This window comes from Halichoeres trimaculatus, unplaced genomic scaffold, assembly GCF_033239565.1.
Source record: "Halichoeres trimaculatus isolate MK-OKI-2021-1 unplaced genomic scaffold, fHalTri1.1 fHalTri1_scaffold_23, whole genome shotgun sequence".
NCBI classification, from domain to species: Eukaryota; Metazoa; Chordata; class Actinopteri; order Labriformes; family Labridae; genus Halichoeres; species Halichoeres trimaculatus.
The window spans coordinates 5468343-5492400 of NW_027437201.1; the positions used below are offsets into that span (position 1 = coordinate 5468343).

Consider the following 24058-nt stretch of genomic DNA (forward strand, 5'->3'; position numbering starts at 1 on the left):
TGAAACAGAGAGTATGAAACTGCTGTTGAATTGAAACTGCACTGGGGGGTACAATGTGTTGCACAGCTATCGTCAAGCTATTATATAGCTTGCTCAGCTATCAGCATCCATCTCTGAAAAGCAAACAGGATCAGGTTTTACAGATCTGACCTGTACCAAACTGTACTAATCCATGCCAGACTGCTGGGTGAAAACGGGACTTAAGTGAGATCCACATGAGATTTGCTCAATTCATGACATCACAGATTGGTGATTTTTTTGGTCCATTTTCAAACCTTCCAGGTCCAATTTGTGCTCCAAGACTTTCAGCCAAATAACACAATTATTGATTTTAAATAGAGATACTGTATCCAACTTAGTGACAATGACCTCGTAGAATGGCAGCAGTAGAGGAGGTTTATAGAGTGCATGAGTGCTTCCAGTGTTGGAATCCGGATCTCATAATCAAAGAAACACAAATAATGCAATTTTAAAAGACACATTTCAAACTGTGCTTTATTCTTACAGAAATATGCTCGTTTTACATAACTTTGTAGTTACAAATCGTAAAAAGAAAAGAATATTAACGCTATTAGCATCACATAGCTTCTCTTGAATAAACAGGAGCATGGATGTCAAAGAGTAGCCTGATGTTACTGTGTGAAATGTTAAGCTCTTCCATACGCTTTACAGGCTGTGTGTGCGTGCAGCTTGTTGCTCATTTAAGAGTGAAAGAGGCTTTGCTAACAGTAGCTCGAAGTAGTCTCAGTGTCTGTCCAACATGTACCAACGTAGAAATGACGATGGTCAGAGGGACAGTCGCGTGTTCTAGTGCAGAGAATTCGTACAAACCTGCTGTAAATTCTCTCCAAATGTAGTACAAGGAAGGGAATCAGGGTTACACAGAAATGTTAGAGACCCCAGTCTCTGGGCCAACCTTAATATCGTTTTGTATTTATAAGGTCATTCACCGCCACCTGAATCCACTTCTCTAGACTTCCTTGTTCTCCTGAGACACATTGAGAATCCCCACAGAGAGGGAGGAGCTTCTGACGGCACAAAGTCCCAAAACAATGTAGCTTTTCACCGACTAAGGGTCTGCTCAGTCCCTCCTTGAGAAATAAAAACAAGTGCTGGCTCGCCCATGGCGTTAGCTTTTCACCTGCTTTGTCCTTAAGACTATCAGTACTGCTCACCGTACCACCTGGAGATACACGTAAAGTCTGCTACATAAGCTCCCTCACAAGAGGAAGGCAGTCGAGCTCAGTTCCTCTCGATTTGCTCAATGTCCAGCTCCCCTCCTAGCTGGTACACGTCCTTCCTCATGCTACAGAGCCCCGCCCACAGAGGCTCACTGTCCTTCCCGTTAGTCGTCCCAGGCGTGAGGTCGCCGTAGTCTGAAGAGCTCCAGTCTGCCTCTTCTATAGTACGATCTGACGTCATTTTCCCGGTGGTCTGGCCCTCTTTGGTCCGAGGCTGAATGCAGTCCAAGTCATTTGAGTTGTCTGTGTCGCACTGAACGGGGCTCCTGAGAGTGAAGAGGGTCTGGTTGGATTCGCAGACGTCATCGCCCGTGATTCCAGGGCAGCTCAGGCTGTGGAAATTCCGAAGTTTCTGTAATGAAACAGAATAAAGATTATTTAATCAGTCTTCAGTCAGTCTTTACTATTTGTATAGCGCCCAGTCATTACAAAAGTTATCTTAAGACACTTTCCAAAAACATTAACAGGTCTAGACTCATTAATGTTAATACAACTTTATTAATAGAAACCCAACATTAAGACAAGATAAGGAGTCTGATCTCATCTTAACCCCCCATGAGCACAGGACTTTGCAGCATTTAGCAAGTTACAATGGCAAGGAAAAACTCTCCCTTAACAGGCAGAAACCTCGGACAGAACCAGACTCATGTTAGACAGACATCTGCCTCTGCACACAATAGGATAAATCTACCAGTTCAGCTCTGTTCTGGGAGCTCCCTGCCCTTCCACATGCTTGTGTGGGAAGCCAAAGCCTAAGGTGGGGAGAGCACATCCCTTGAGCATCAGGGACATTACATATGACAATAGCTGCTTTATATATTTCACTTTAGGGGGCAGAAATTGACGTAGTAGCCTTTAACATATTTGTTAAACCTTTGGTCTGCTAGCTTAAACGGTGATGACATATTTGGTAAGGAATTCTAAACATATTTCCTTCATTTTGGACTATGAGCCATGTCCCAACAAGGGCACAAAAGCTAAAGGCACACAGCCATCAGAAGGAAACAATCCTTCCACTGTACTCATACCATGTGTGGGTGAGTCAGTGAGGTCAGAGCTGGACACTGAGCAGAAACCACTACAACAGAAAATAAAAGCATGTATAATTTTAGCATGCCTTACATACTGGAGCAACTGGTAGTTGGACGAGGACCGCTCTGGGACCTGGATCCCGGCAGAGAGTGGCCAAATAGCCCGCAGGCAGACATCACTCATGTAAGCCTTTTGACTCTGCTGGCCTTTCACTGGCACCGCACAATGAACACATACATCTGGGAAAACTTCCTCAGGCTACGTCCACATGTGCCAGCACTGCTGCAGGCAGGTCCTGTGACAGCTGTGCTTGCTGGAGTGGTGGTGGTGTGGGGGGCTTTATGACAGGCTTATCCAGCTAATGTGGAGGAGGCAGGACAGCTGCCTCATGCCCGGGCGGTGCCGTGTGAGCGCAGGAGGACGCTGGAGAATAAAGCCTCTGTGAGACCTCCTGTCACTTGTGAGCTTACGTAATAACTAACAGGCATGGGACTGTTAGAGATGGAGCTCAAAGCCAAGTGTATGAACTACAACTGTGACGAAGTGATGGGTTAAAGATCAAGCTGTGCTTTACATAGTTCAGTGTGTTGGTTTCTATTCCAAAACGGTAGAAAATAAAGAAACGTTTCCCCTCTTTGTCTGTCAACCTATGTTTCTGCCAGAGAAGGATTAGGAATTTAAAATGTTTTGCATTTATAACAATATATGTATATATTTTTTCAGAAAATGCACGTTAAGAATTTTAGCAGGATGTGTCAGTTAAATATGCTGGAATAAGTACAGCAGCTAAATACCAGAGCAAATGTTGGTAATGTATTTGAAATGAATGAATTTTCAGCTGTTGTGTACTCTCTTTTAATTTAATGGTATGATTTTGCATAAAAATTGTAAAAGCTAAAAAGCTACCCCCACAAATTTTGATGATAGTTGAGACAAAATGTAGCTGGTTGCACTAAATGCCCCTTTAATATTGAGAGTAAACACCTGACTTTAAAGCTCCTGTGAGAAGTTTTTGGCTGGTTATGAAACAGACTGAAACTAGCAGTGTTGCGTCTAAACAATCTTAAAAGAAAAACTCGACAACCAAAAACAGAATTACCTCTTTCTGTTTTGTTGTTTTTAATGGTTGTAACCACCGTAGGGGGTAGGCGTCAACAAGCTAAAGAAAAAGCATTTTTTATTTATTTTTTTGACACAGCAAATATTCTTAGTGATGGATGCAAAAGAAAGCAGAACAAGATTTAAATGTTAGAAAACACGGGTTTCATAAGTCAGTTTGTCCAAAGGGGGCGCCAAATTCACCACAACCTAAAAGATCCTCACAGGAGCTTTAAAGCACTTGAAGACACATGACAGATGGAGCTGATGGGAATGTTCCCAGGTCTACAGCTGTTAGGAACTTGAAACCATGAACATCATAGCAAATAATCATCCTATTTGTTGTATAAAGGTATACTGGTCTAGACCAAATCTACAACATATATGTTTCATGGTTTTATCGACCCACTCGTCAAAACCTCAGACCTGCTGATAGTGCGATCAGACTAGCTCATATGTAAAGTTCTGATGTGTCTGTGACCTGACAGCGGTGAGAAAGGTCTCTACGCCAGGCAGCGGCTGTAGATCAAATGAGGCCCTGCTGTTTTTCTTGGCGCTGGTCGAGCGGGTACATTTGTCAGCACCGGGACAGTGTCACATTGCTGCCTTCTGCGTTAGCACTTGAGTCTGAAGCGTCGGGCCTCTGGCCCAGAGCATGGGAGCAAGCTGATAAGGCCAGGAGCAGTCTAGACCACAGTATGAAAAAGTTCCACTGACATTAAGTAAACCAAGACTCAGACTGAGGAAGAGTTTCAACCTGAGGCTCTGAATCTGTGCTGCCGTGTTGCTCTGCCTCCATCGCTCCCCTTCACATGAAATGGAGAAGTGAGCAGAAAGTCTCCTCATCCATACTGACCTTGACTCTCCGTCAATAAAAGCTGATCAATAGCTCATGAGGCCCGGTTGTGGCAGTGATCCACCCACCAAGCTGAATTTACAGAAATCAATATCTCTTTACCCAACATGCATCTCCCCAGTGCGACGATCCATAACCTCTGCCACAGCTGCTCTACTTCCTGACAGTCATGGAGCCACAGCAAGCCGCGTTCCTCCTAGAGTAAACTACACCGCAGAGTGCGTGTGAGTGGTGTGTGTGTGAGAGACACAGTCAGCACTGTGAGCAATCTTTGAATAGAAAGGTGACTTTGAATATTGATACGAGGATACATTTGATGGGCGGTGAAGCCCCTGAGTGAGTGTGAAGAAAGTTTTTGTTTACCTCCATGACCGAACATCTTTTCTGACATTTCTCACTCTGATTCAAACAACATTTTTGATTGATTAAATTATCATTTACAGAGTTCATGAAGTTTCAAACTAGCTTTAACTTTAAGTTCTGGTAGTTTAAAGTTTTAAAGAGACAAAGACATCACTTTAAAAAAAAAACAAAGCGGCACTTCCAAAGTTTTGGAGCAGCGCTAAAAAAGTAGAACTAAAACGGAACTGTGAGGAGTTTCTGAGTGATTTTGAAAGTCTTTCTTCTAGATATATACCTGATTGTAATCCACACTTTAAAATGAGATTATTAGCACCAATATCGCTTATTTCTAAATGCTACTTCTTAGTTTGCTGAATGCTGGCTGACAAAATTTAGTAGAGAGAAGAGAGATCTGTGTTTTTCTCTGCTGAAAACTATTTCTGTGATTAATTTTGTAGTGATGGTGGACACTGGAGCCTAACTGTCAGACAGAAAAAGGACAGAAGAGCAGAAGAAAGTTAAACAGGCGAGTGATAGAGCACAAGCTAAAGGCTAAAGAGCTAATCTGTTTGTGCTAATGTTGATTCCAACCCACAGCCAGCAGTTATTCTGTTGTGGTCTGTTCAAACTTGAGAGTTGATCAATAAAATGAAGAGTGAGGTTACGTTAGCTCTGATTGGTAGATGACTGGAGGGACATAACCAGGATTCACTAAGTTACACATTACAGACATGTCTTAGAGTACCGTGCTGCCAACTGCGCTAAATATAAACAGCAACTAAACTACAGTACAAACTAGCAAAGTTTGTTGATAAATAAAATAAACCTTGTGGCATTGTATATGGTAAAAATTTGTCTCAAACAAATAAAAGTAGAGTTAAAAAGAAGATCTTATCTTTATAAATTTCCAAAACACACAGGAGTCATATCCTCACGACAGTGTGCGCAAGACTCCGAGCAAAAAGGTTTCAGTTTCAGTTTCAGTCCAATTAAAACAGATCCTCCTCACAGCACGTTTCAGTAAAGAAGAATTGATTTCATTGTTTCATATTTCAAAGGTTTGGTCCTGTGCTAACACTCTCTGCACCCTGATGTTCCTGATGTGAAAATATTGTCCATGGCTCGGCCTCAGGCCCTTCTCTCCACGCTGACCTCATCCTTGTTTGAAGCGTGTGTGGCGCCTGCTCGTCGTGACACAGCAGCTCAGTTGTTAGGACACCCATGAACTCTGTGTGACACCCTCTGTTTATGATCCGGTCTGTTTGTGTGATATTTTTCTACATGTGTGTGTGGCTTTCAGGCAGAGGACGTGTGGATGAAACCGATTGACTTAAAGAAGAGGATCAGCTGAGACTAGTGAGCTGATTAGATCTTTTCTTTTGTGAAATCAAGCTCATCTGACTCCTAAATTCATGCTTTGATCAAATCATCCCTCTACCACAAAAAAAAGAGTTTTGCTTCTATTTTAGGTGCAAAACTACACACACCCTCACAGGAAACTGTGACCCAGAGAGGCCCGCATGAATGGATGGGTGGCTGCTGTTTAGTGACAGCGCCTGCAGAAACACTTTGAGGTGTGCTGAGGGAGAACAGACACAATGGCGTGACCTTCTTTGGAAGTGTTTGTTTATCCAACATGGAAGGGGGCAGATTGCCACAACAGCAGAATATAACCAGCTAATGTTTGTGAGAGCGCCGGAGCGAGAAGAGCTTCCAGCTGGCACGACTGTTTCCTGAGGGGTCTGGTCTCATGCTGCAGACTCTGATCTTTTGGATCACGTGAGGGTCGCCTCATAATAGCCTCTGATTTATTCACAACACTGGGCCCAGGAGTGATATTAGAAATTGTTTTGTATACAGTTTATATAGAGTGGGATGTTACAGGATTAACACTTCTTAGATTAATAACAAACAGAGTTGATATGGCGATAATACCCTGATTAAAGAGCGATCTGTTCAACACCAACCTGTGTCATCTTGGCCAGGTCCAAAGAGGGCCTCTGTTTGTGTGTGTCAGCTGGTCGTCTGCGCTTCACCCCAATCTTTTTGTCGTTCAGGACGCACGGTTGTGAGCGACTTCTAGCAAGGCCTCCCTGTCCGCCACGGCGCTCCAGTTCTGGGGTGGAGTCCGGGGAACTGGGTGGCGAGGGTCCACGTTGCTCAGGGAGGCAGATCTGTTCGTGTGAGAGGTAGAGGGGCTGCGCCGGGGGCTCGGAGGCCAGGGGCACAGAGGAGGGCGTCAGGCTGGAGAAGGCCGAGGGGCACGGGGGACGCTGGGTGAAGCAGGGCAGCTCCAGGGTGTTGGAGCGAGCAGGGAGGCTGAAGCTGGAGCTGCGCTGCATCCCCGGGAAGCCCAGCACAGAGTTTGTGACGCCTCCACGCTGCACACTCCCACCACTGTGGCACCTTCTCTTCTCCACAGTCGTCCACACGCGAGAGCTCTGAGGGCGCCAGGTGGAGCGGCAGCCGCCCAGCTCGTCCGAGCAGGACAGGGAGCGGCACTGCCGCTTGCTGGGGGGAGCGGTGGAGTGTGAAGACCCGGTCTCTGTGAGGTCCAGGTCCTGCAGCAGGCTGGTGATTGTGCTGGAGGTAGAGCCCACATCCCAGTCCCAGTGGGCTGAGGTCTTGTGCACCTCTGGCAAGACGTCCCACAGGCTCTCCAGGCTGGCGCCAACCGGCCTTTGCTGTACGGAGCAGTTGTGACCCACCTCATGCCAGCGGCCTGTCTCTGAAAGAAGACCAGAAAAGAGACTAGGATCAGTACAACATGTACATCTTTGCTCAACATTCAGCCTTCTGTCTGTGCTCTGCATTCATTTCATCTGTATTTCTATAAAACCTACAAATACAGGCCAAACAGAGTAGTACCACCAAAAACCATGGGGGGCAGTGTTGCTGTTACTCGCTATAGCTCTAGTGAGACACGAAGAAGAAATAACAATGTTGGAACTTTTTGTAGAAATGTTTTGTGACTTGGTGAGGAACTTCTGCATCTGTTTTTGTCTTTTGAGAGGTACATAATTAATACCTCTTCGACAGCCGCAAAGTTTGTTTTGGGGTTTGTTGATGTCAGAAACTCTGGGCTGCCTCCCCTAGTGGACATATTGGTCAACAGCAATGCCAGCGTGAAAGTCGTAAAGGAAGTATAAATGGGCTTTAAGACTCCTAAGGTCTGAACAATGTAGAGAACAGTTTGATCTGTTGATGGTTTTAAGCCAACAAAAGGTTAAAAGAAATATTGTGCATGTGTATCCTCATGCTAGTTAGCTCATTCATTACTTTGTTTTGATTTATTTCCAGTGTTTTTATGAATTCATTAACTTCAAACCAAGATGTTAGCCTGGCTAAATGCCCTGTTGGCATGACGTTGTATCAGAAAACGCTAAAACACAGTGAAAAACATCTGCATTTACATGGAAATGCTGAGGGACGGAAAACCCTGTAGTGAGCATGCCAGGCCTGTAGTGGGCGCTATAACTGTTTTGTCAGGAAGCTACTTTTGATAGATTTCCACGGAAAAAGAGTTGGGTCAATCATCTGGCGTATTGGCGAACGCTAAGTACAGAAATGGAGCAACAGATGCACATTTTGTTGAAAGACGTCGCTTTCAAAAGTTTGCGTTTTAGGTTGGCTAAATTGCCCTTTCCACGGCCGAAACTCAACACTACTTTTGCGTTGCATCCTAAAACCGTTGTTGTCTTAACAGTCCCCAAAATCATTTACGTCTCTTCATTTGACAGCCAACAAGAGCAGTAATGGATAACTAACTCTGCGCCTGTCTTTACATTCCCTTTGTTTCCCATCAGGAAGACTGTCATTTTGGCAGCTTGAAGGCTTTAGCTTTAGCGTAGCTTAAAAAAAGATTATTTTTGAGAATGACTTTAAGCATGAATCTCTGAGGAGCTTAATGAGGGGAAAGCACAGCTTTATGTGCCAAGGGTCCACAGTCATGAGAGGTTATGTTCAGCAACCTTAGCACAGAGAACTCCCCTGACTCTGCTCCAGTCTGGGTCAGAGCGTTGATGCCAGCATGTGTACTTTGTATTGACACTACTTGCTGCTTTGCGTAATTGGCACTAAAAATAAATCCTGTCCTCCAGGCGCTGCTTCAGTGTCACAGTCTGTGAGCACAGCTTATTGGGAAAGAGAACAGAGCTCAATGTCTGCCTGACTCTGTGTCAAACCTGCTGGGGCTGAGCTCCATAACATTTGAATAACTCATCATAAACACTCGGCTCAAGCTGCTCGTGTTGTTTTTTTATTTGACTCTGTATCAGATCGTCTGCCATCAGGAGCTGATTCCACATTAGCGCTGTAGCAGCCGTGCCAGGAAAACACCTGTTATTGCTACAACAGAAACTCCCTTGAATCACTGAATGGGTCAGCCAACTGAACTGGTCAGTCAACTCTGAGTCAGACACACAGCATCGAAGCCACTGCCCACTCCTGGTATGCAAAAAGTCTATTCTTCTGCGCCAGAGATAAAATCCCCAAAATACCATCTGCAGGGTGAGGAACAAAGGGCAGTGTTAACAACACCTACTGGAGCTGATGTGCTCTGCCAGCCTTACACACTCCATGCCAAGTTACCCGAGGACAGAGTGCCATTTAATCTCACAACACAAAGACTGTAAACACACTCAGTCATAATGCAGGGTAAGCTCAGGTTAGAGACCTTTAGAGTCACGACCATATTTCAAACCTCAGGACAACATGTCTGCAGGAGTGCCATGAGATCCCTGCCAGCGATAAAAGCCACTAACACACAGTCATTAACTCACATTCATCTTGGCAGAAACACCTGTCAGACATGTTCCACATAACGCCGTGTGACCGCAGACCAGATGCAGCAGAGGCTGGCTCGCTGCCTGTAATTTCTCAGAAACGTTACAAAAAGACGAGCACCCCCAAACAACTGCTGTCACCCAACACGTGGCAAGTTCCTGCCTCAGCATGCTGCAGGAGACACTGCAGGAGGGTAATTATTTTGTGATGGGAGGGATGTGACACTGGCTGAAAACAGAGGCTAAAAGGGGAAAGTTAATTGTGTGGGAAAGGTGGGAATCCCTTCGATACTGGAGCCCACTGGCTGTCATCTGACACAGTATTTATCCAGTGGGAGTCCAGCTCCTCTCTCAGAAAATGAAGAGGGGGACTCAGACTTGGTTTGATTCTTATGACTGTTCTTTAACTTGTTCAGTTTCTACGTGTGTTCACCTGCACGTTTTTGGATGTTCAGCAACAGTTACTGCCAAAACGCCTGAAGAAGTCTAATGAACCACGTATTTAATTTCAGAGATTTTACAGTAAAGGCAGAGCAGGGCATGTACATGTACAGTATGTGAAAGAAGCATTGAGGAAAACACAAGTAGAGACTTTGAGCGACATCTGTCCCGGACGAGCAAAGAAAAAATAAATGAGGTGCTAAAGCTAGCCTACTAGTTAGCAACACAACGATAATGTCATGAGCTAAAGAGACTCAACCAAAGGGTCCAAGATGTTTTGTTAAGTTAGTCAATCAATCAATCAATCAGTCTTTATTTGTAAAGCGCCAAACAAACGTTATCTCAAGAAACTTTCCAGAAACATTAACAGGTCTATACCTTAATGTAAATAACATTTAATAAACATAAACCCAACATCAAGACAAGATAAGAACGTGGTTTTAATCCATTATGTTTTGTTTTACTGAGCTTGCTTTGTCTTTTTTTGTGCTTCCTGTCTGTAGCTTTGTGTTTTTGCTGCTGCTCATCTTGGCCAGGTCTCTCTTAAAAAAAAAGAGGTTTTTAATCTCACTGGGATCAACCTGATTAATTAAAGGTTGATTAAGTAAATAAATATAAAAATCTCACAGAGATCTGACTAACATTAGTGACAGTGTCTCCCCATTAAGAAAAACACTGGGCACATTTAAAAAGGACACAAGCACAGTTACTGCACTGATCATTTCAACCTCCAGGAATGCCAACAGAATCAGTCATAATCTAATGTTAGCAAATGACGTGTTATATAAATCAGTTGTATAAAAAATGATAAATGAAGACTCAGACTTAGACAGTAGCGCCTCAACTTGGACCTGATCACAATCGTCAATCTGGGGTTTCATCCTATGCAAACATTTACAGAAGAAGAAAATCTACTGCATGAAGTAAGTAACATTTATTTGTTTAGCATCTTTCACAGAGAAAGCTCACAAAGTGCTTTACAGGATTAAAACATCAGTCATTATTGCATACAAACAAAGCAAATTCTCAGCAAGTATGGGTACTATTACTATTTTATGCATTGGATTTGGTCGTCTTTAGCTGCCTGTTGACCCTTTTTAAAAATGTATTCCATAATGAATTGATTTCTTTCTTTTGTTCCATATTTGTGGTATTTACTTCCAGGTCAAACAGGTGTCTGTAAGGGCTTTCACACCCACACGGTTCAGGTTCTGGATTCTCAGAACCTTGGTGCAAAATGGGAGGGTATTACTCAGTGTTACCCAGGAAAAAGGAGCTGATGTGAGAGCAGCATTGCTCGAGTTTTGCTAACTCTGTATAAAGGGAAGTATGATAGTTTTGATGCAGCATGATCTTCGTTCAACAAGCAGTGCTGTCTCAGCAGAATAGGTCTTTAATTTCCACTCCATGTGCAGCCAGCTCTCTGTGCAACAGAGAAGTGCCACGCTATAGTTGGTTAGAAAAGTGTTTTAATAACATTTTTTTTTTCAGTTTCTTTTTTTAACAAAACTGAAATTAAAAAACAATTGTCTGATGTTGAGAGAAAAAAAAACCCCATCTCCTTCTTGGTTTAAAATAGGGGTGCACCAATCACAATTTTCTGGCCGATCACCAATCACTTATCTTTGAAAAGCCTGACCTGCCAATACTGATTTGGACCGATACTGATTTTTATTTTTTTGAACTAGCAGCATATACCTTCAATTTTCCAATCTTATTCTATTGAAAATCATTGAACAATAAAATCTTTTTGTTTTAACTTAAACAACCAATAAACTGTCCTGCGTTTTAGGTCTCAGAGCAAAAAGCAACAATGGCTGGCTGTCAGACCTTCTCAGAGGTATATGAGATCAGTTTCATATGTAAGGATGAGCCGATCACCGATCCCTGATCACCGATCCCTGATCACCGATCCCTGATCACCGATCCCTGATCACCGATCCCTGATCACCGATCCCTGATCACCGATCCCTGATCACCGTTCTCCCAAAATTAAGGAAATCGGCATCGATTGATCAGCCAACCGATTCAGTGCATGTCTAGTATAAAATGTAAATGAAGACTTATCAATAAAATAAACATGAATGTAAATAAATAAAATCTTCTGAACATAAAGTAACACTCAAAAGTAAATTAAGTGTACTGCACACTTTGTTTCCTCCATTTTTCTCAACTTCCTGCTCATTTTATCAACATAGAATACGACATGCCTAACAATGATTTCAAGCTTCACGATCTGGAACCAAGTTTTTTTTGGCTCATTTGGGAACCAGCTTTTCAGGTTCCAAACCATTTTTTTCTGAACACAGCAGGTTTGGGAACTGGAACCAGGACAGAACCGTGCCAGTTTGAAAACCCTTTGTGAGTCCTGAAGCGTTTGCCAGTCAGATGACCTGAAGCTTCTCTCAGTGGCTGCCTTGTGTAAAAACAGCCTTCTGTTTCGCTTTCCATGCAGCTCTGAGCGTGTCTCTGCTCTCTGCTCTGGTTGGTTCTTTTTTGCTGATTCACTGAAACGGAAACTTTAAACACACCTGCAGAACGTTCAGTTGCTTTTTTGGAGACGAGACTACAATGCTGGCTCCAGGTGAAGCCAGTCAAGAGAAGTGAAGGGCTTTACTCATTATTCTGCACATTGTAAAACCGACAACCTGAAGCATGAGCATGGAGCTGGTGTTAAAGCTTCTAAAAGTAGAGATTCTGTCCTTTCACATGGTTACAGGAAATGGAAATAGAAAGTTGTCGTATGTCTCTGTTCCTGTTGAGCTGTTTTTTTGCATTACGTGGAGGAGCTGTATTTTGGTGTTTACAACTTTAATCAATTCCATATTTTTTTGTTTTTCAACTGTAACCCCACAAGTTTTACTGCTACTAAATTACTACTTTGGTTTTTACTATCTTTCTTGTACTGACATGAAAAACAGCAGACTCTTACCCATGAGTCCACAAGAGAAAAGTGCAGTCCCCTGGGTCATGGTCTGTGCCTGGAACTGGAACTGCAGAAATGTAAAGAGAGATCCAGATCAGGTCAATGAGCCGAGAAAAAAAAACTCAGCAAGTAGCGTAAATAGCTAAACATGAAGAGACGAATTCACAAGAAAATGAATAAATCCACAAATTAGAGACAAGACTCATTGGAGAGTCAGATTTTCTGTGTGGTATTTCTCCCAAGGGTGTATGCTGTAACACATTTGTGGCTAATGAGGCGTAAGTACAACCCGTCAACAGAGCGAGTTCCACTGTAAATGCCTCTGATTGACACGCCGCCTTTCGAAAAATGGTGACTTCATTTCACGAGGCTGAGAGTGCAAACACAGTCCACATGAGTCGTGTGGGGGGGGGGGGGGGGGGGGGTCTGACTCCGCGCTCACAGAAAGAGGCTTTCTGCTGCCGGCTTCCAAAATGAGTTTCTCAGCCAAGTGAAACTAAAACACTCCATTGTGATTTTGGGGGAAATAAATGCAGCACTGGGAATTCAAGGTCTAGATGACACACGCCCTGCTGATAACGACCGGCAGCTATTATGATGCAGTTATTAGTGATTGTAGAATAAACATCCCTTTCTTTAACCATCCAAACACTTCTTTTGGCATCACTTCCCTGCAGTCATGGAAGCAGCGTGTGTGAATTTTCCTCTGACCCAGGGGAAGTTCAAAGTCAAATTTGAGTCCTTATTAAAGTTGAGTGAAAATAGGAAAATATAAAACAGAACTGGCACCGGTTTGTGGTTTCAGAGCAGCGCTGACGCCTGTTGGCATGAAAATAAAGTGACACATTTCAGAAAATGCTTACACCAGTCACTTCTCACCTGGCCCAAATCTGTACTCCTGGAGGTTACATCGTCGCCGCCCTTCTTTTCCAGTGTTTTCTTGAATATGATCACCATGGCAACACACATCCTTGTCCCAAGTGGTTCCAGTGAGGGCAGGAAAAGCTGGCGGCCATCCTGGCGAGCACGGTGTCCCTGGTTCAGCTTAAGGCGGCGGGCCTCGACTCCTGCAGGAATTCGCTTCACTCCTCGGCCCGATCCTGAGCGGACACACAGGGATGAGCACGGGATTAGAATTCAGTACATTTCTGACATTCTGTCGACCATATAAGCGGAGAGCAATCCAGCTGAATTGAGCAGAACAGATCCCTCTGGTTTAGGGTTTGAAACAGGCTGTTGATGGAGAGCAAACTCAGTGCTCTCTTCAGGGTTCATGAAGGGCGAAAGATGGTATCAGAGCAGTTATCGCAGATTCTACTTTCAAAAACACTTGAAAATGGTCATTTAAATATGCTTATGATTTATTTTTTTGCTTTATTAATACTACAGGTTCAAGGCGTGATGTTTATAGCCCTGCAGCATCACAACAACAGTTGTGAATCCATAATATGTAGAGCTCCCTCTGGTGGCACACAAAGCTCATCTCCTCCATATTAACTATTATATAGTTTCTCAAATATGTTTGCTTTATTATTTGATGATAGGTGATGACAGACGGCTCTTTTGACAAATGCTAGCAGCAAGATTAAGCCACAAAAACTCATGCAAAAGTTTCTTAAAAGTTCCATAGAAGAAGTTTCAGCTATGAAATGCATTACATATGTGTTGATGTCAGCCCTGTTGCTCTACAAGCCAGATTATTCTCTGTATGCCTTGGCTCTGCTTGCATTATATGCTAGCACCCATTATTTTGGCCTCACTTCTCACAACAGGCACGTCGCCCTTAATGTTAGGGATGGGCGAGTACTGGTATCGATATCGGGCTGATACCAGCCTTTTTTCAAGGTATCAGTACTCACGAAGGCTGCCGATACAAGCAGCTGATACTTAAGGCAAAAAAATCTTACGTTGAGTTAGTCCTCCACCCCAGTAGTTGGCGCTATATTGCATTACAAATGTGCATATTTTCCTTTTTAGACATCATGAATAAACACTTGAACGGATTTATTTTGCACTTCAGTTTATTTTGAAAATTACGAAAACTCTGACAGTTGGAATGGTATGAAATGACCCTACTAAATGTGCTATACTTAATGCACATTAATGTGCTTCGTACTTCGTTCAATGAGAAGCAAAGTGAACTGTTTTCATCATTCAGGTAACATCTGGAGGAAAATAATACTGTGCTTTTATTGTGAAATCTAGCCTCATTTACTGTTTGTTTACACTCATTAACAGTACATAACGATAAAAGCCTGTAACCCTTATTGACACCTGTAGTTTTCATAGTGAAGACAGAAACCTGTGAGTTTGTTTTCATGTGCTTAGTGTAACACCAACTACAGAAATCAATTTGGGAAAATTTGGGTTGTAGTTTTTTTGCTAACAGGCGATGGCAGGTCTAGCCAGACCAGTTGAGAACCCCTCTTCTAGAGAAACTGCTGAGTCGTGGTTTTTCTGGAACACTGCTTCTGAGCAGTAGATTAGTCCCCAGCTGTAGTATGAGAGGATTTCATCTTTTCACAAGCTACAGAAACCAGGCTGCACAGAGCTGAAGGGCTTCATTAAGGAGTGGGCTGCAAACCTTCCAGAAGCACCTGTCAGGCTTGCAGGCATCGAGAATCTGAGGCTGAAACACCTGATTTTTGGTGGATAACGAAGATGAACCCTCAAGCTAATCTCACAAGCATTCAAAGTATGGAAACTTTAACTCTTTGGTATCCAGGTTACTGTAAGTTTCCAGTTTCAAATCTGTTCAACAGGAGTTAAAGATGAAAACTCTCATCCCAGCTGACATCAGTGCACTTTTTCTGCAAGCTGCTGTGTGCGTCGCATATGCTCTTTGCAAGTTCACTTCCGTGCGACCTTGTCACCAAAACATGAACCCTATACCTTGTTTTGTTCGCGTCTGTCCATGTGGAGGATTATCAGTCATCTGAGTGAGTGAGTTTCCTCAAAGTGTCCCACACTGGAGCGTTCAGAGAGGAGTAGAGCAAAGTCAAAGTTGTGTAATTGAATACTCAGGGGCTGGCTGGGAATAGCTGACCTTGCGGTTATCAAAACAACCCTCCTCGTATTAGTGCCGCACCACGGTTACAGTGAAACAGCTGATTAGCCACAGATGTAAATCTAGGTAATAGTAACAGAGAGTTCTCACATAGCCGAGGTAGAGGACACAAGACGGTGTAAGGATGCCTGCGAGGTCAGAGGGGGTCTGAGGGTTTGAATGACGGGACAACTGCGAGCACAAAACTGATGAGGGGGGACAAGGAGATACAGTCGGAGACAAAAGGGGGCTCTGTGCAGAAGATGAGACACCGTGGGAAACAAAAGAGGCGACATCAGAGGTTGTGGGTGGTGTGTGTATGTGTGTGTGTGTGTGTGTAGGGAGAGGAAGGGGGTGTGCAGCATCACATCACAAGACCCCGAGGGAGCTGACATACAAGAGGAGGAGGTGTTTGCATTGAGCATATGATTTCCATTACCAACACTTACCCCGACAGGAAAACAGCTTAAACACAAGGATGTTTTTAGCCGGGGAGGTTCAAGCGCGTCTGGCACAAAGCAATGATCAAGAGTGAGACTGCTAACTACACCAGTGTGTGTTTTACAGCACAGGGACCTCAGGACTTTCTGGTTTGGAGGAAGGAGTTGTTTATATGTTGCTCTTAATGGCTCAGTGATGGATGTAGATGGTTTTGACTCAAAGAGAAAAAACCTGGACTCTTAACAACATCTATAACTCTGTAACAGAGATTTGACAATCCATTCATCTTTCTTGGGTTTAGGCATTACGCTTATACCTCAATAAATCTGTCCTCAGTGCTTTAAATGGGCGAGGTTTATAACTTAATGATAAACGTTCCTCAGCTCCATGACATAAGTTGAACGCAAAATTATAGAAGGCGAGCCCCACAGCCTTTAAAAAGCACCCTTGACAATTTGTGAATAGGAAACATGTTTTCTTATACAGAGCAAATGTAAGCCTGGCTTTCACTCCTCACCTCATGCTAGCTTCAGAGCTACAGCCGTCAAAAGATGCATCTAGAACTTGACGTCAAAACCTGAATCACCCTCCATAATGGTGCCGCTGTTATCTGGAATCAGTGGGGGCTTTTATGCCTCTGCAGCCCGATAGCTCTTTATCAGGGCCGGGGCAGCAGCCACCGTGACAACTGAGAAGTCTAATCTCTGAGAAGGGGAAGAACGTTGCACGGCGTTTCCCTCAGCTGTCATGTTGCAAACAGTGCAAGAAAGTCTGCAGTGACAGCGGCCTCGGCGGTGAAGAAGAGACGCAGAGGACTCTGCCGTGGACGGGCTGATGGGACACCACACATCCTTTGTGGTCGCCGAAAGCCTTTCAAGCGTCGCAGCTTTGGGGTGTCAGAAATAGCAAGCTATCGCATGTTCTGAAAGAGCGCTAGATAGGACGAGAGGGAAACCACAGAGTAGATCGGGTCAAGAGTAAAGCATGAGAGAACTCAACGTCCACAAACACAACAACTTTCCTGTTTGCTTACTTAAGATTTGCCAAAGCAGCACTTTAAAAAACTTTTTTTTAAGACTGAGAAGTGCCAGTTTAGCTGTTACAGTAAGCATGTGAACTGTGTTCACCCATCAGAGCTGCGTTTCCCAATTAGAGCAGCTTTTCCATACATTGCTCAGACTGTAATCCTGCTGGTTAGCCCAACATTACATAAGGATTTGGCAGCTTTGCGTCTGACTGACAATTAGAGCTAATACTAATCCATTTTATGGCACTTGGACAGCTGGTGGAAAACAACACAGTCTGACAGCATTTTCACAACTTGTACAAACAATCAACTGATCACTCTAACATAAATGCTCTGATGTCAATGATTTGCATTTTCAAGCATCCCTTCTTCAGCATTCCACGATGCACGGTGGTCGGATCTGCGTCTTTCTCTCAACAATCCAAGGATTGTAACCTTCTCAGTAATCCGAGCATCTGCCGAGCACCTGAGACGGCCCAACCTGTAGGATTTGTGCTTCTCTTCCCCACCATGCCGCTTGAGAAAGGAATGCTGGGTAAAAAAAAAAAGTTTAGCTTCCCCACTGTACTGAAAGATTCTCTCTGAGAAAGTATGTATGTTCAAGAAAAGCTTGTTTCTCCACGCTATTAGCGTACATCTTGAAGCGTAATGGTTTGCAGAGGTTGTATTTGGACCCTGCAGGTTCTCATGTTGTCATGGGGGGTGAGTGTTGACAGAGCATGTTATTAAAAGAAGAAAAGGCATGTGAGGCTGATGATTTAATGACCAACCAGTTCTGCTTTTCTTGTACTACTGGGAAATATTTTTACTGGGATGACGAGTTCTGTTAAATATTTGATTCTGATTGGTCAAACCCTCCTCTCAGTGGTTATTAAATCTAAATAGCGAGAACAACCCAAGGAACAATCTCATCAATCCACAGAAACAGTCTAAGAATATGTATGATTTCACCTTTTCCTGTTGACAATGTGTCAAAAAAAATTATTTCCTTGTATTAATATTGCTTACAACACTCTTGATTTATTAGGAAAGCACAAAACATAAGACTAATAAGTCACCGGCACATAAAAAAGAAAATGAGCAATAGCGAGAAACTAGCCAAGGGTGTTAAAAGACAAAAGAAGCAGATCGAAACAAATTCAAGAAAAGTCAAACAATGTAACCACAAACCACATCATCATTCAAATTTTGGAAGTGTTTCAGGACAGGTTAAGTAAGAATGAAACAATAAATTTAAAGTTACGGAGAAGAGGACCTTATACAGGTGCTGCTGGTAGTTTCTGCATCAGTTGACAGTGTCAACAGAGTAAACGTTTCATTAGGAAAGATCTGAAGTGACTCATTTTCTAGCTGTTTGAAGAAATTATTTAAATATCAAAAACTCCTCATTAGGTAAGAAAAAAACTGAACAAAATCAAAAACCAGCAAATTATATGTAACACGGCTAAATTTGTAAGAAAAGACACAAGCAATCCTACATTTCCAAAGTGTTGCTACGTTAGCAGCGCCAGCAGCGCCAGATCAACGTCCACATATCTGAGTTAGTTACACGCCACTTTGATTGAGTTTACCACCCACAACCTATGCACAACTTTATCAACATTTTTTGAATCATACTACTGCTAAGACACATTACACTGCAAGATGGCATCAGTCATCTGTGTGTGTTTAAACCTGCACTACAGCATTTCAAGCCTAGGATGATAGCATAGTAGTAACTTGTAGGGATGTCCCAATAAAGATTTTTTAAATTCCTGATCCGATTTTTCCCGATATGTTTTGCCAATACCAATCCGATACCTTTCTTTGATGAATCTCGTACTCTGTTGGGTGATTCCGTTATAAATGACGAATCATATTTGTTGTATTAAAGTGAGCCCTGTTGGTACCTCCTTGAGGTAAACTCACTTTACAAATGTTTCAAGACACTGTTTTAATATGATTGCTTTCCAAAGAGAAGTAGTCCCAACCAGCATGTTTGCAACATGGTTTGATTTACAGCAGCCATAAAGCTTGATGTTGCTGAAAACAAATGAAAACTGGATTGGACCCGGTTGCGTAACAAAATTCAATGCTAGCCAATACTGATCAGTGTATTGAATTGGGACATCCTTTGTAACTTGTTTATCAAACAAGAAGTCATTCTGATGTCAACTTGCTATGATGGCTAATTGTGTAGCGACTTAACGCTCACATCCCTAGCATGCTAATGTTTTGACTTTAACATGAATGAAGACAGAACAGAGGGTTTTGTCTCACCCTGTTTGGATTCTATTTTACAGACCAACCTGGTCACTATCCAATAATGCTAACATGGAGTAGCTATAAACTGAGGGACCGTTTACATGACAACAGTTTTAGGGTGAAACGCAAAAGTTTTGTTGCGTTTGAGCCTTGCGTTTACACGGAAACAGCGTTTCAGCTGACCTAAAATGCAAACTTTTGAAAACGGCCTCCAGAGTGGGATTTTTCTGAAACGCTCCTGACACCGTTGCCATGTAAACAGTGAGCCAGCATTTTCAGTGGTAACGCTGACGTCACACTCCGCCTCGCGCACGCACATACAACAGGACAGCAGTACCGTTGTTACGATCCTTGCGAACTACTGTGTTGTGCTTGTGCTGCTCAATCTGCTGTGTCTGCTGACTGTCGTTCAACAAAATGAGCATCTGTTGCTCCACTTTTTAACTTAGTATTCCCTAATACACCAGATGACCGGCTCAACTCTACTTCGGTGGAGGTCTCCCAAAAGTGGCTTCTGGACAAGACAGTTATAGCGCCACCTACAGGCCTGGCATGCTAACTACAGGGTTTTCGGTCCATCAGCATTTCCGTGTCAATGCTGATTTTTTCCACTGCGTTTTAGCGTTTTCAGATGAACCGTTGTCGTGTAAACGGTGCCTGAAGCTACAGCCCCTGCTAGAGGTTGAGGCTGCGTTAAAGCTAAAACACAACATATGACCAGCAATTTAAGCTAAGAAAAATTTGATTTATTTGTTTTAAAACATTGATCTTAAAAGAGTGATGATGTTTCACAGTGAAGTTGACCAAACACAAAACTTTATGTTATGTCATCACCATTAATTTATTGCCCCAAAGGGCAGGTGCCACCTCGTTTTGCCACGGCTGCCTGACTGAAAAGAAATGTATGAAAACTCATTGTAGACAGCCGGCTAGTCCACAGCTGTCTGCGCGTTCACAGAAATTAAGGGGATGTCAAACAGGAGGCACACTCTACATTTAAAGCAGGCAGTGAATAGTCAGAAATGAGCATGGCTGGGAGGCTTCAATAGTTGGTTATCAGGCTCAGTAGAGGGCCTGGGGTACAGCCAAGGTCCCACAAGCATGCAGCTGCCCACTTACCATAAACACAAAGGCTCAGCATGGCTATGCATGGCAGCCAAGGAGGCCTGCGTTTTCAAGCAGGCCTGCTGTTTAATTATCTCATACATAATCACTCGCACTGTATATATTTGTCCGGAACGAGAGCTTTGTTCAGCGCTGTAATCGAGGCTTTCAACACACCTGTCTGAGAGGGAGAGACATGTTGTCCACTTGAATGCCAAATCTTTTAATTACAAAGCGACATATTCCAACTCTCACAGCAGAGGAACATTGCATTTTAATAGTCCCATATGAGACCAGCCACATCCAGTGAATACAAGCCTGTAAACTCTCATTCCAAGTTGAGAATGAGAGAAAAGAGCACTCTTGAGTTTTATATGCAGGAATTCATCCATCCCCCACACTGACCATATATGCATCCATGACACTTCATGACAAAGCCAGGGAACCATTTTCCCCCCAGATAAGTGCTTTAACAGTGTCACAACACTGCCTTTACAATGCACAGGAACAGAGACAGCCTCAAAATGTCAAAATATCCTCGCTGATATGAAAAAGGAAAAAGGAATCATCTGCAAACTCTGATAGGAAGCCTCTTTTGTACTCCAGCTAAAGCTGTTCAACAGTTTTTCAGATGAGCCTGCCAGCCCTCCAGGTGGATGCCTCTCAGTTTCAGAGAAGGAAAAAAAAGGCCCTGAAAACTGAGCTTGCCCAAGTAACCAGCACAAACAGTCCCTTAAACCCCCTTTTCCAAAATCCCTCATGAAAGGGAAATGAGTTTGGCAAAGAAAGTGGTGTGACGGGAGCTCACAGAATGTTACACGCAGGCTACAGAGCAAACAGGATTTTGAACTCAACTGAAAGGCCAGAAGGAGCTGATGTGAAAAATGAAATATACATGCACAAAAAGTAAAATGATACTCTCACATTAAATCTCCCCTTTCTCTCCTTTATGCTTGTAATTTATGCATGGTTAAGCCACTTGTGAACTTAAGCAGACAGACTCATGGCCAGGGGACGCTGTGAGGAGTTCAGGTTTAACAAGCTCCTGTGTTTATGATCCCACAGAGCACAAATTGCAGAATCTGCTGGATTGTATGTCAGCCAGCCGTGTCTTCATACCTGAGGGGAAGGTTAGCTCGATAGAGATAAGACAGCATTCCTCACCAACAGCACAAACTGTAACACACATGAAAGAGGATGAAATATCACTGCCACCAAATGATGTGGCATTAAATGAAGGGCCATGCACCCATTTGCTTTTAAAACTAGAAGTACCTCAGCACTTATCCTGCCATGCATGGGTGGAAACCCACTTTGTGTGATCAGAGTGCTTCAAAGCTGGCCAATTCACATAAAATGCTTTTGATCCAAGGAGAGTAGTCTCTTTGCAAACATCATGGGAATTTTGATCACTTTGCCAACTATTCTGGCAGAGTGAGGACAAACAGGCCAGGCATGCTCTCTAGGCTTGAATGTAGAAGATGAATGGATGATACTGACATGAAAAGTGGTAATTACCAGTAATAGAATTAGAAACTTGGCATGTTTTAACATGTTATAGACTCACACACTGTATTGACATGTTTTATATTAGCCTCCCCTATCATTTTTTATCCTAGTGGTGTCTTTATTACTCACTTGAATGACATAAACAGTGTAATAAAAGAATAATAAAGCAGTTTTATGCAAGTAACACCCAAGAGAAGACACAGATAAGGCTGTAACCATGAGGAAAAGCTGCTAAGCTAACCACAGGGAACTGTTACAACCAACAAAGAAGACTGCTTTAGGAAAAAAAAAACTTTAAAATAAATTTGTCAGCTTTAAAATAAGTACTCCTACGAGTCTCACACTTTCAAAACAAAAGAGAGCAAAACACTTCCCACTTTAAACAACTAGTTTACACTTCCTCAGTTAGAAAGAGTACAAAACTTATTACACTATGAGAAAAAAGAACAACTTACAAGCATTACAGTGAGAGGCTTGGAGCTCCAACACCAACAGGGCTGCTGGTTACTTTCTCTGGACCATGCTGTGTTTTTCTTTCTGCAGAAATGTAGAACAAGGCAGGAAGAGGAGCGAGCAGGTCACTTCACGTCCCACTCTAAGCAGCTCCTGCAAACTACAACATTAGCCCAGTGCTCTACTGCGAGCCCGTGACGACACACACAGGCGATACCACTACTGACAGAAGGGAGAGGGGTGTCCGCTTGGTCACTTTTACTCCTTTACCCGTCGCTTTATCATAATTTTTTTTACATTTCTTTTCTTATCGTCTCTTGTAGTCACGTTTAGAGGAAATTTTGGGTTTTTGGACAGCAAATGTATCGAGGAGTCCGCGAAAGACTTTTTAGAACAGCACCCCTACTTGTGTAACTACTGGTCTCATCCTGCCTACAGTAATAAAAAGTAATCACAGTTTTGAGCAGACAAGTAGACAAAGTGCTTTCACAAAATTAATCTACAACAACAATATTAATAGTAATAGTAGTAGTAGTAGTAGTAGTAATAATAATAATAATAATAATAATAATAATAATAATAATAATAATAATAATAATGGTAATAATAGTAAAAATGATAATAAGGGAAGAAAAAGAAGATGATGAAGAAGAAAAAGGAGGAGAAGAAGAAGAAAATACTCAAGATAAGAAACTAAACAAACCCAGTTATAAGAAATAAATACAATAATAAAACACGAAAACATTAAAGCTGTAAAAGAGAATAAGATGCTAAGCTAAATTTGAAAAAAGGTATGAAAAAAACCATAAAAGATTAAGAAAATAACTTAATAAAATTATAACCAAATAATTCTTAAATTAAAAAAAATATATCCATTTAACAATAGAAGATTCAAACTTTAACTTGTAAAATAAATAAATATAGAATAAAACTAGCTTAATTAAAATAGGAAGCTTTTGATTAAATTTTGCATAGCAACCGGATAACTTACCATCTGTTTGTGTCTCCAAAAAGAGGAAGTTAGAGAGGTGAGTGATGCGTATTTACAATAATTGCTCCTCTTTACTGGGTTTTCAGTGCCGTAAGAGTTAAAATAAACCTTATCACAAACAGATGTTCTCCTCCAAGGAAGTAAAATGTGGATCTGGCATGATGTAAGTCAGATGCAATATGCTTTTATTCAACGGTTCCGGTTTGGTCTATATATAGCGTGCACACATTGTGCAATCTGTGCTCACATAGTCACCTGCACGTGATATCACTTTGGGAGGTGTTTACGACCTTCCTCTTTCTTACCTCTTGATTATTTAAACAGTTTTCTATTCATAACAGACGATCACATTGTTTTCTCTCCCTTATTAATGCGTTTATAGCCTTTGAAAAACCTGCGGAGACAAAACAGTTGTACTGAATTTGTTTTCAGTGTTATCATTTCTATCAGTTATTGTGTAACCTTTCTTCTTTCACCATAGCTCAGAATCAGAATCCTTTAAAAATTAAATAAAATGTGTCAC

At 42.5% G+C, this 24058-nt stretch overlaps 1 protein-coding gene across 1 annotated transcript; it reads right to left on the minus strand.

The window, feature by feature from the left end:
• Nucleotides 1–496: 496 nt before the first annotated feature.
• Nucleotides 497–22699, minus strand: fam53b (family with sequence similarity 53 member B). Its single transcript, XM_074663319.1, has 5 exons — nt 22547–22699; nt 13600–13820; nt 12727–12787; nt 6537–7297; nt 497–1593 (listed from the first exon to the last, which is right to left on the minus strand). The coding sequence occupies exons 2-5, from the start codon at nt 13687–13689 to the stop codon at nt 1243–1245; spliced, it is 1263 nt and encodes a 420-aa protein (XP_074519420.1). The 5' UTR covers nt 13690–13820; nt 22547–22699; the 3' UTR covers nt 497–1242.
• Between the last annotated feature and the right edge of the window lie 1359 nt (nt 22700–24058).

Bases quoted from the DNA above. Each gene is read 5' to 3' on its own strand.
- fam53b (XM_074663319.1), bottom strand. From the start codon at position 13,689: ATGTGTGTTGCCATGGTGATCATATTCAAGAAAACACTGGAAAAGAAG. The intron at 7,298-12,726 runs GTAAGAGTCTGC...GTCTTCTTTCAG, and splicing joins TTTCTCTTGTGGACTCATGG to AGACAGGCCGCTGGCATGAG. The intron at 1,594-6,536 runs GTTGGTGTTGAA...GTTTCATTACAG, and splicing joins ACCTGGCCAAGATGACACAG to AAACTTCGGAATTTCCACAG.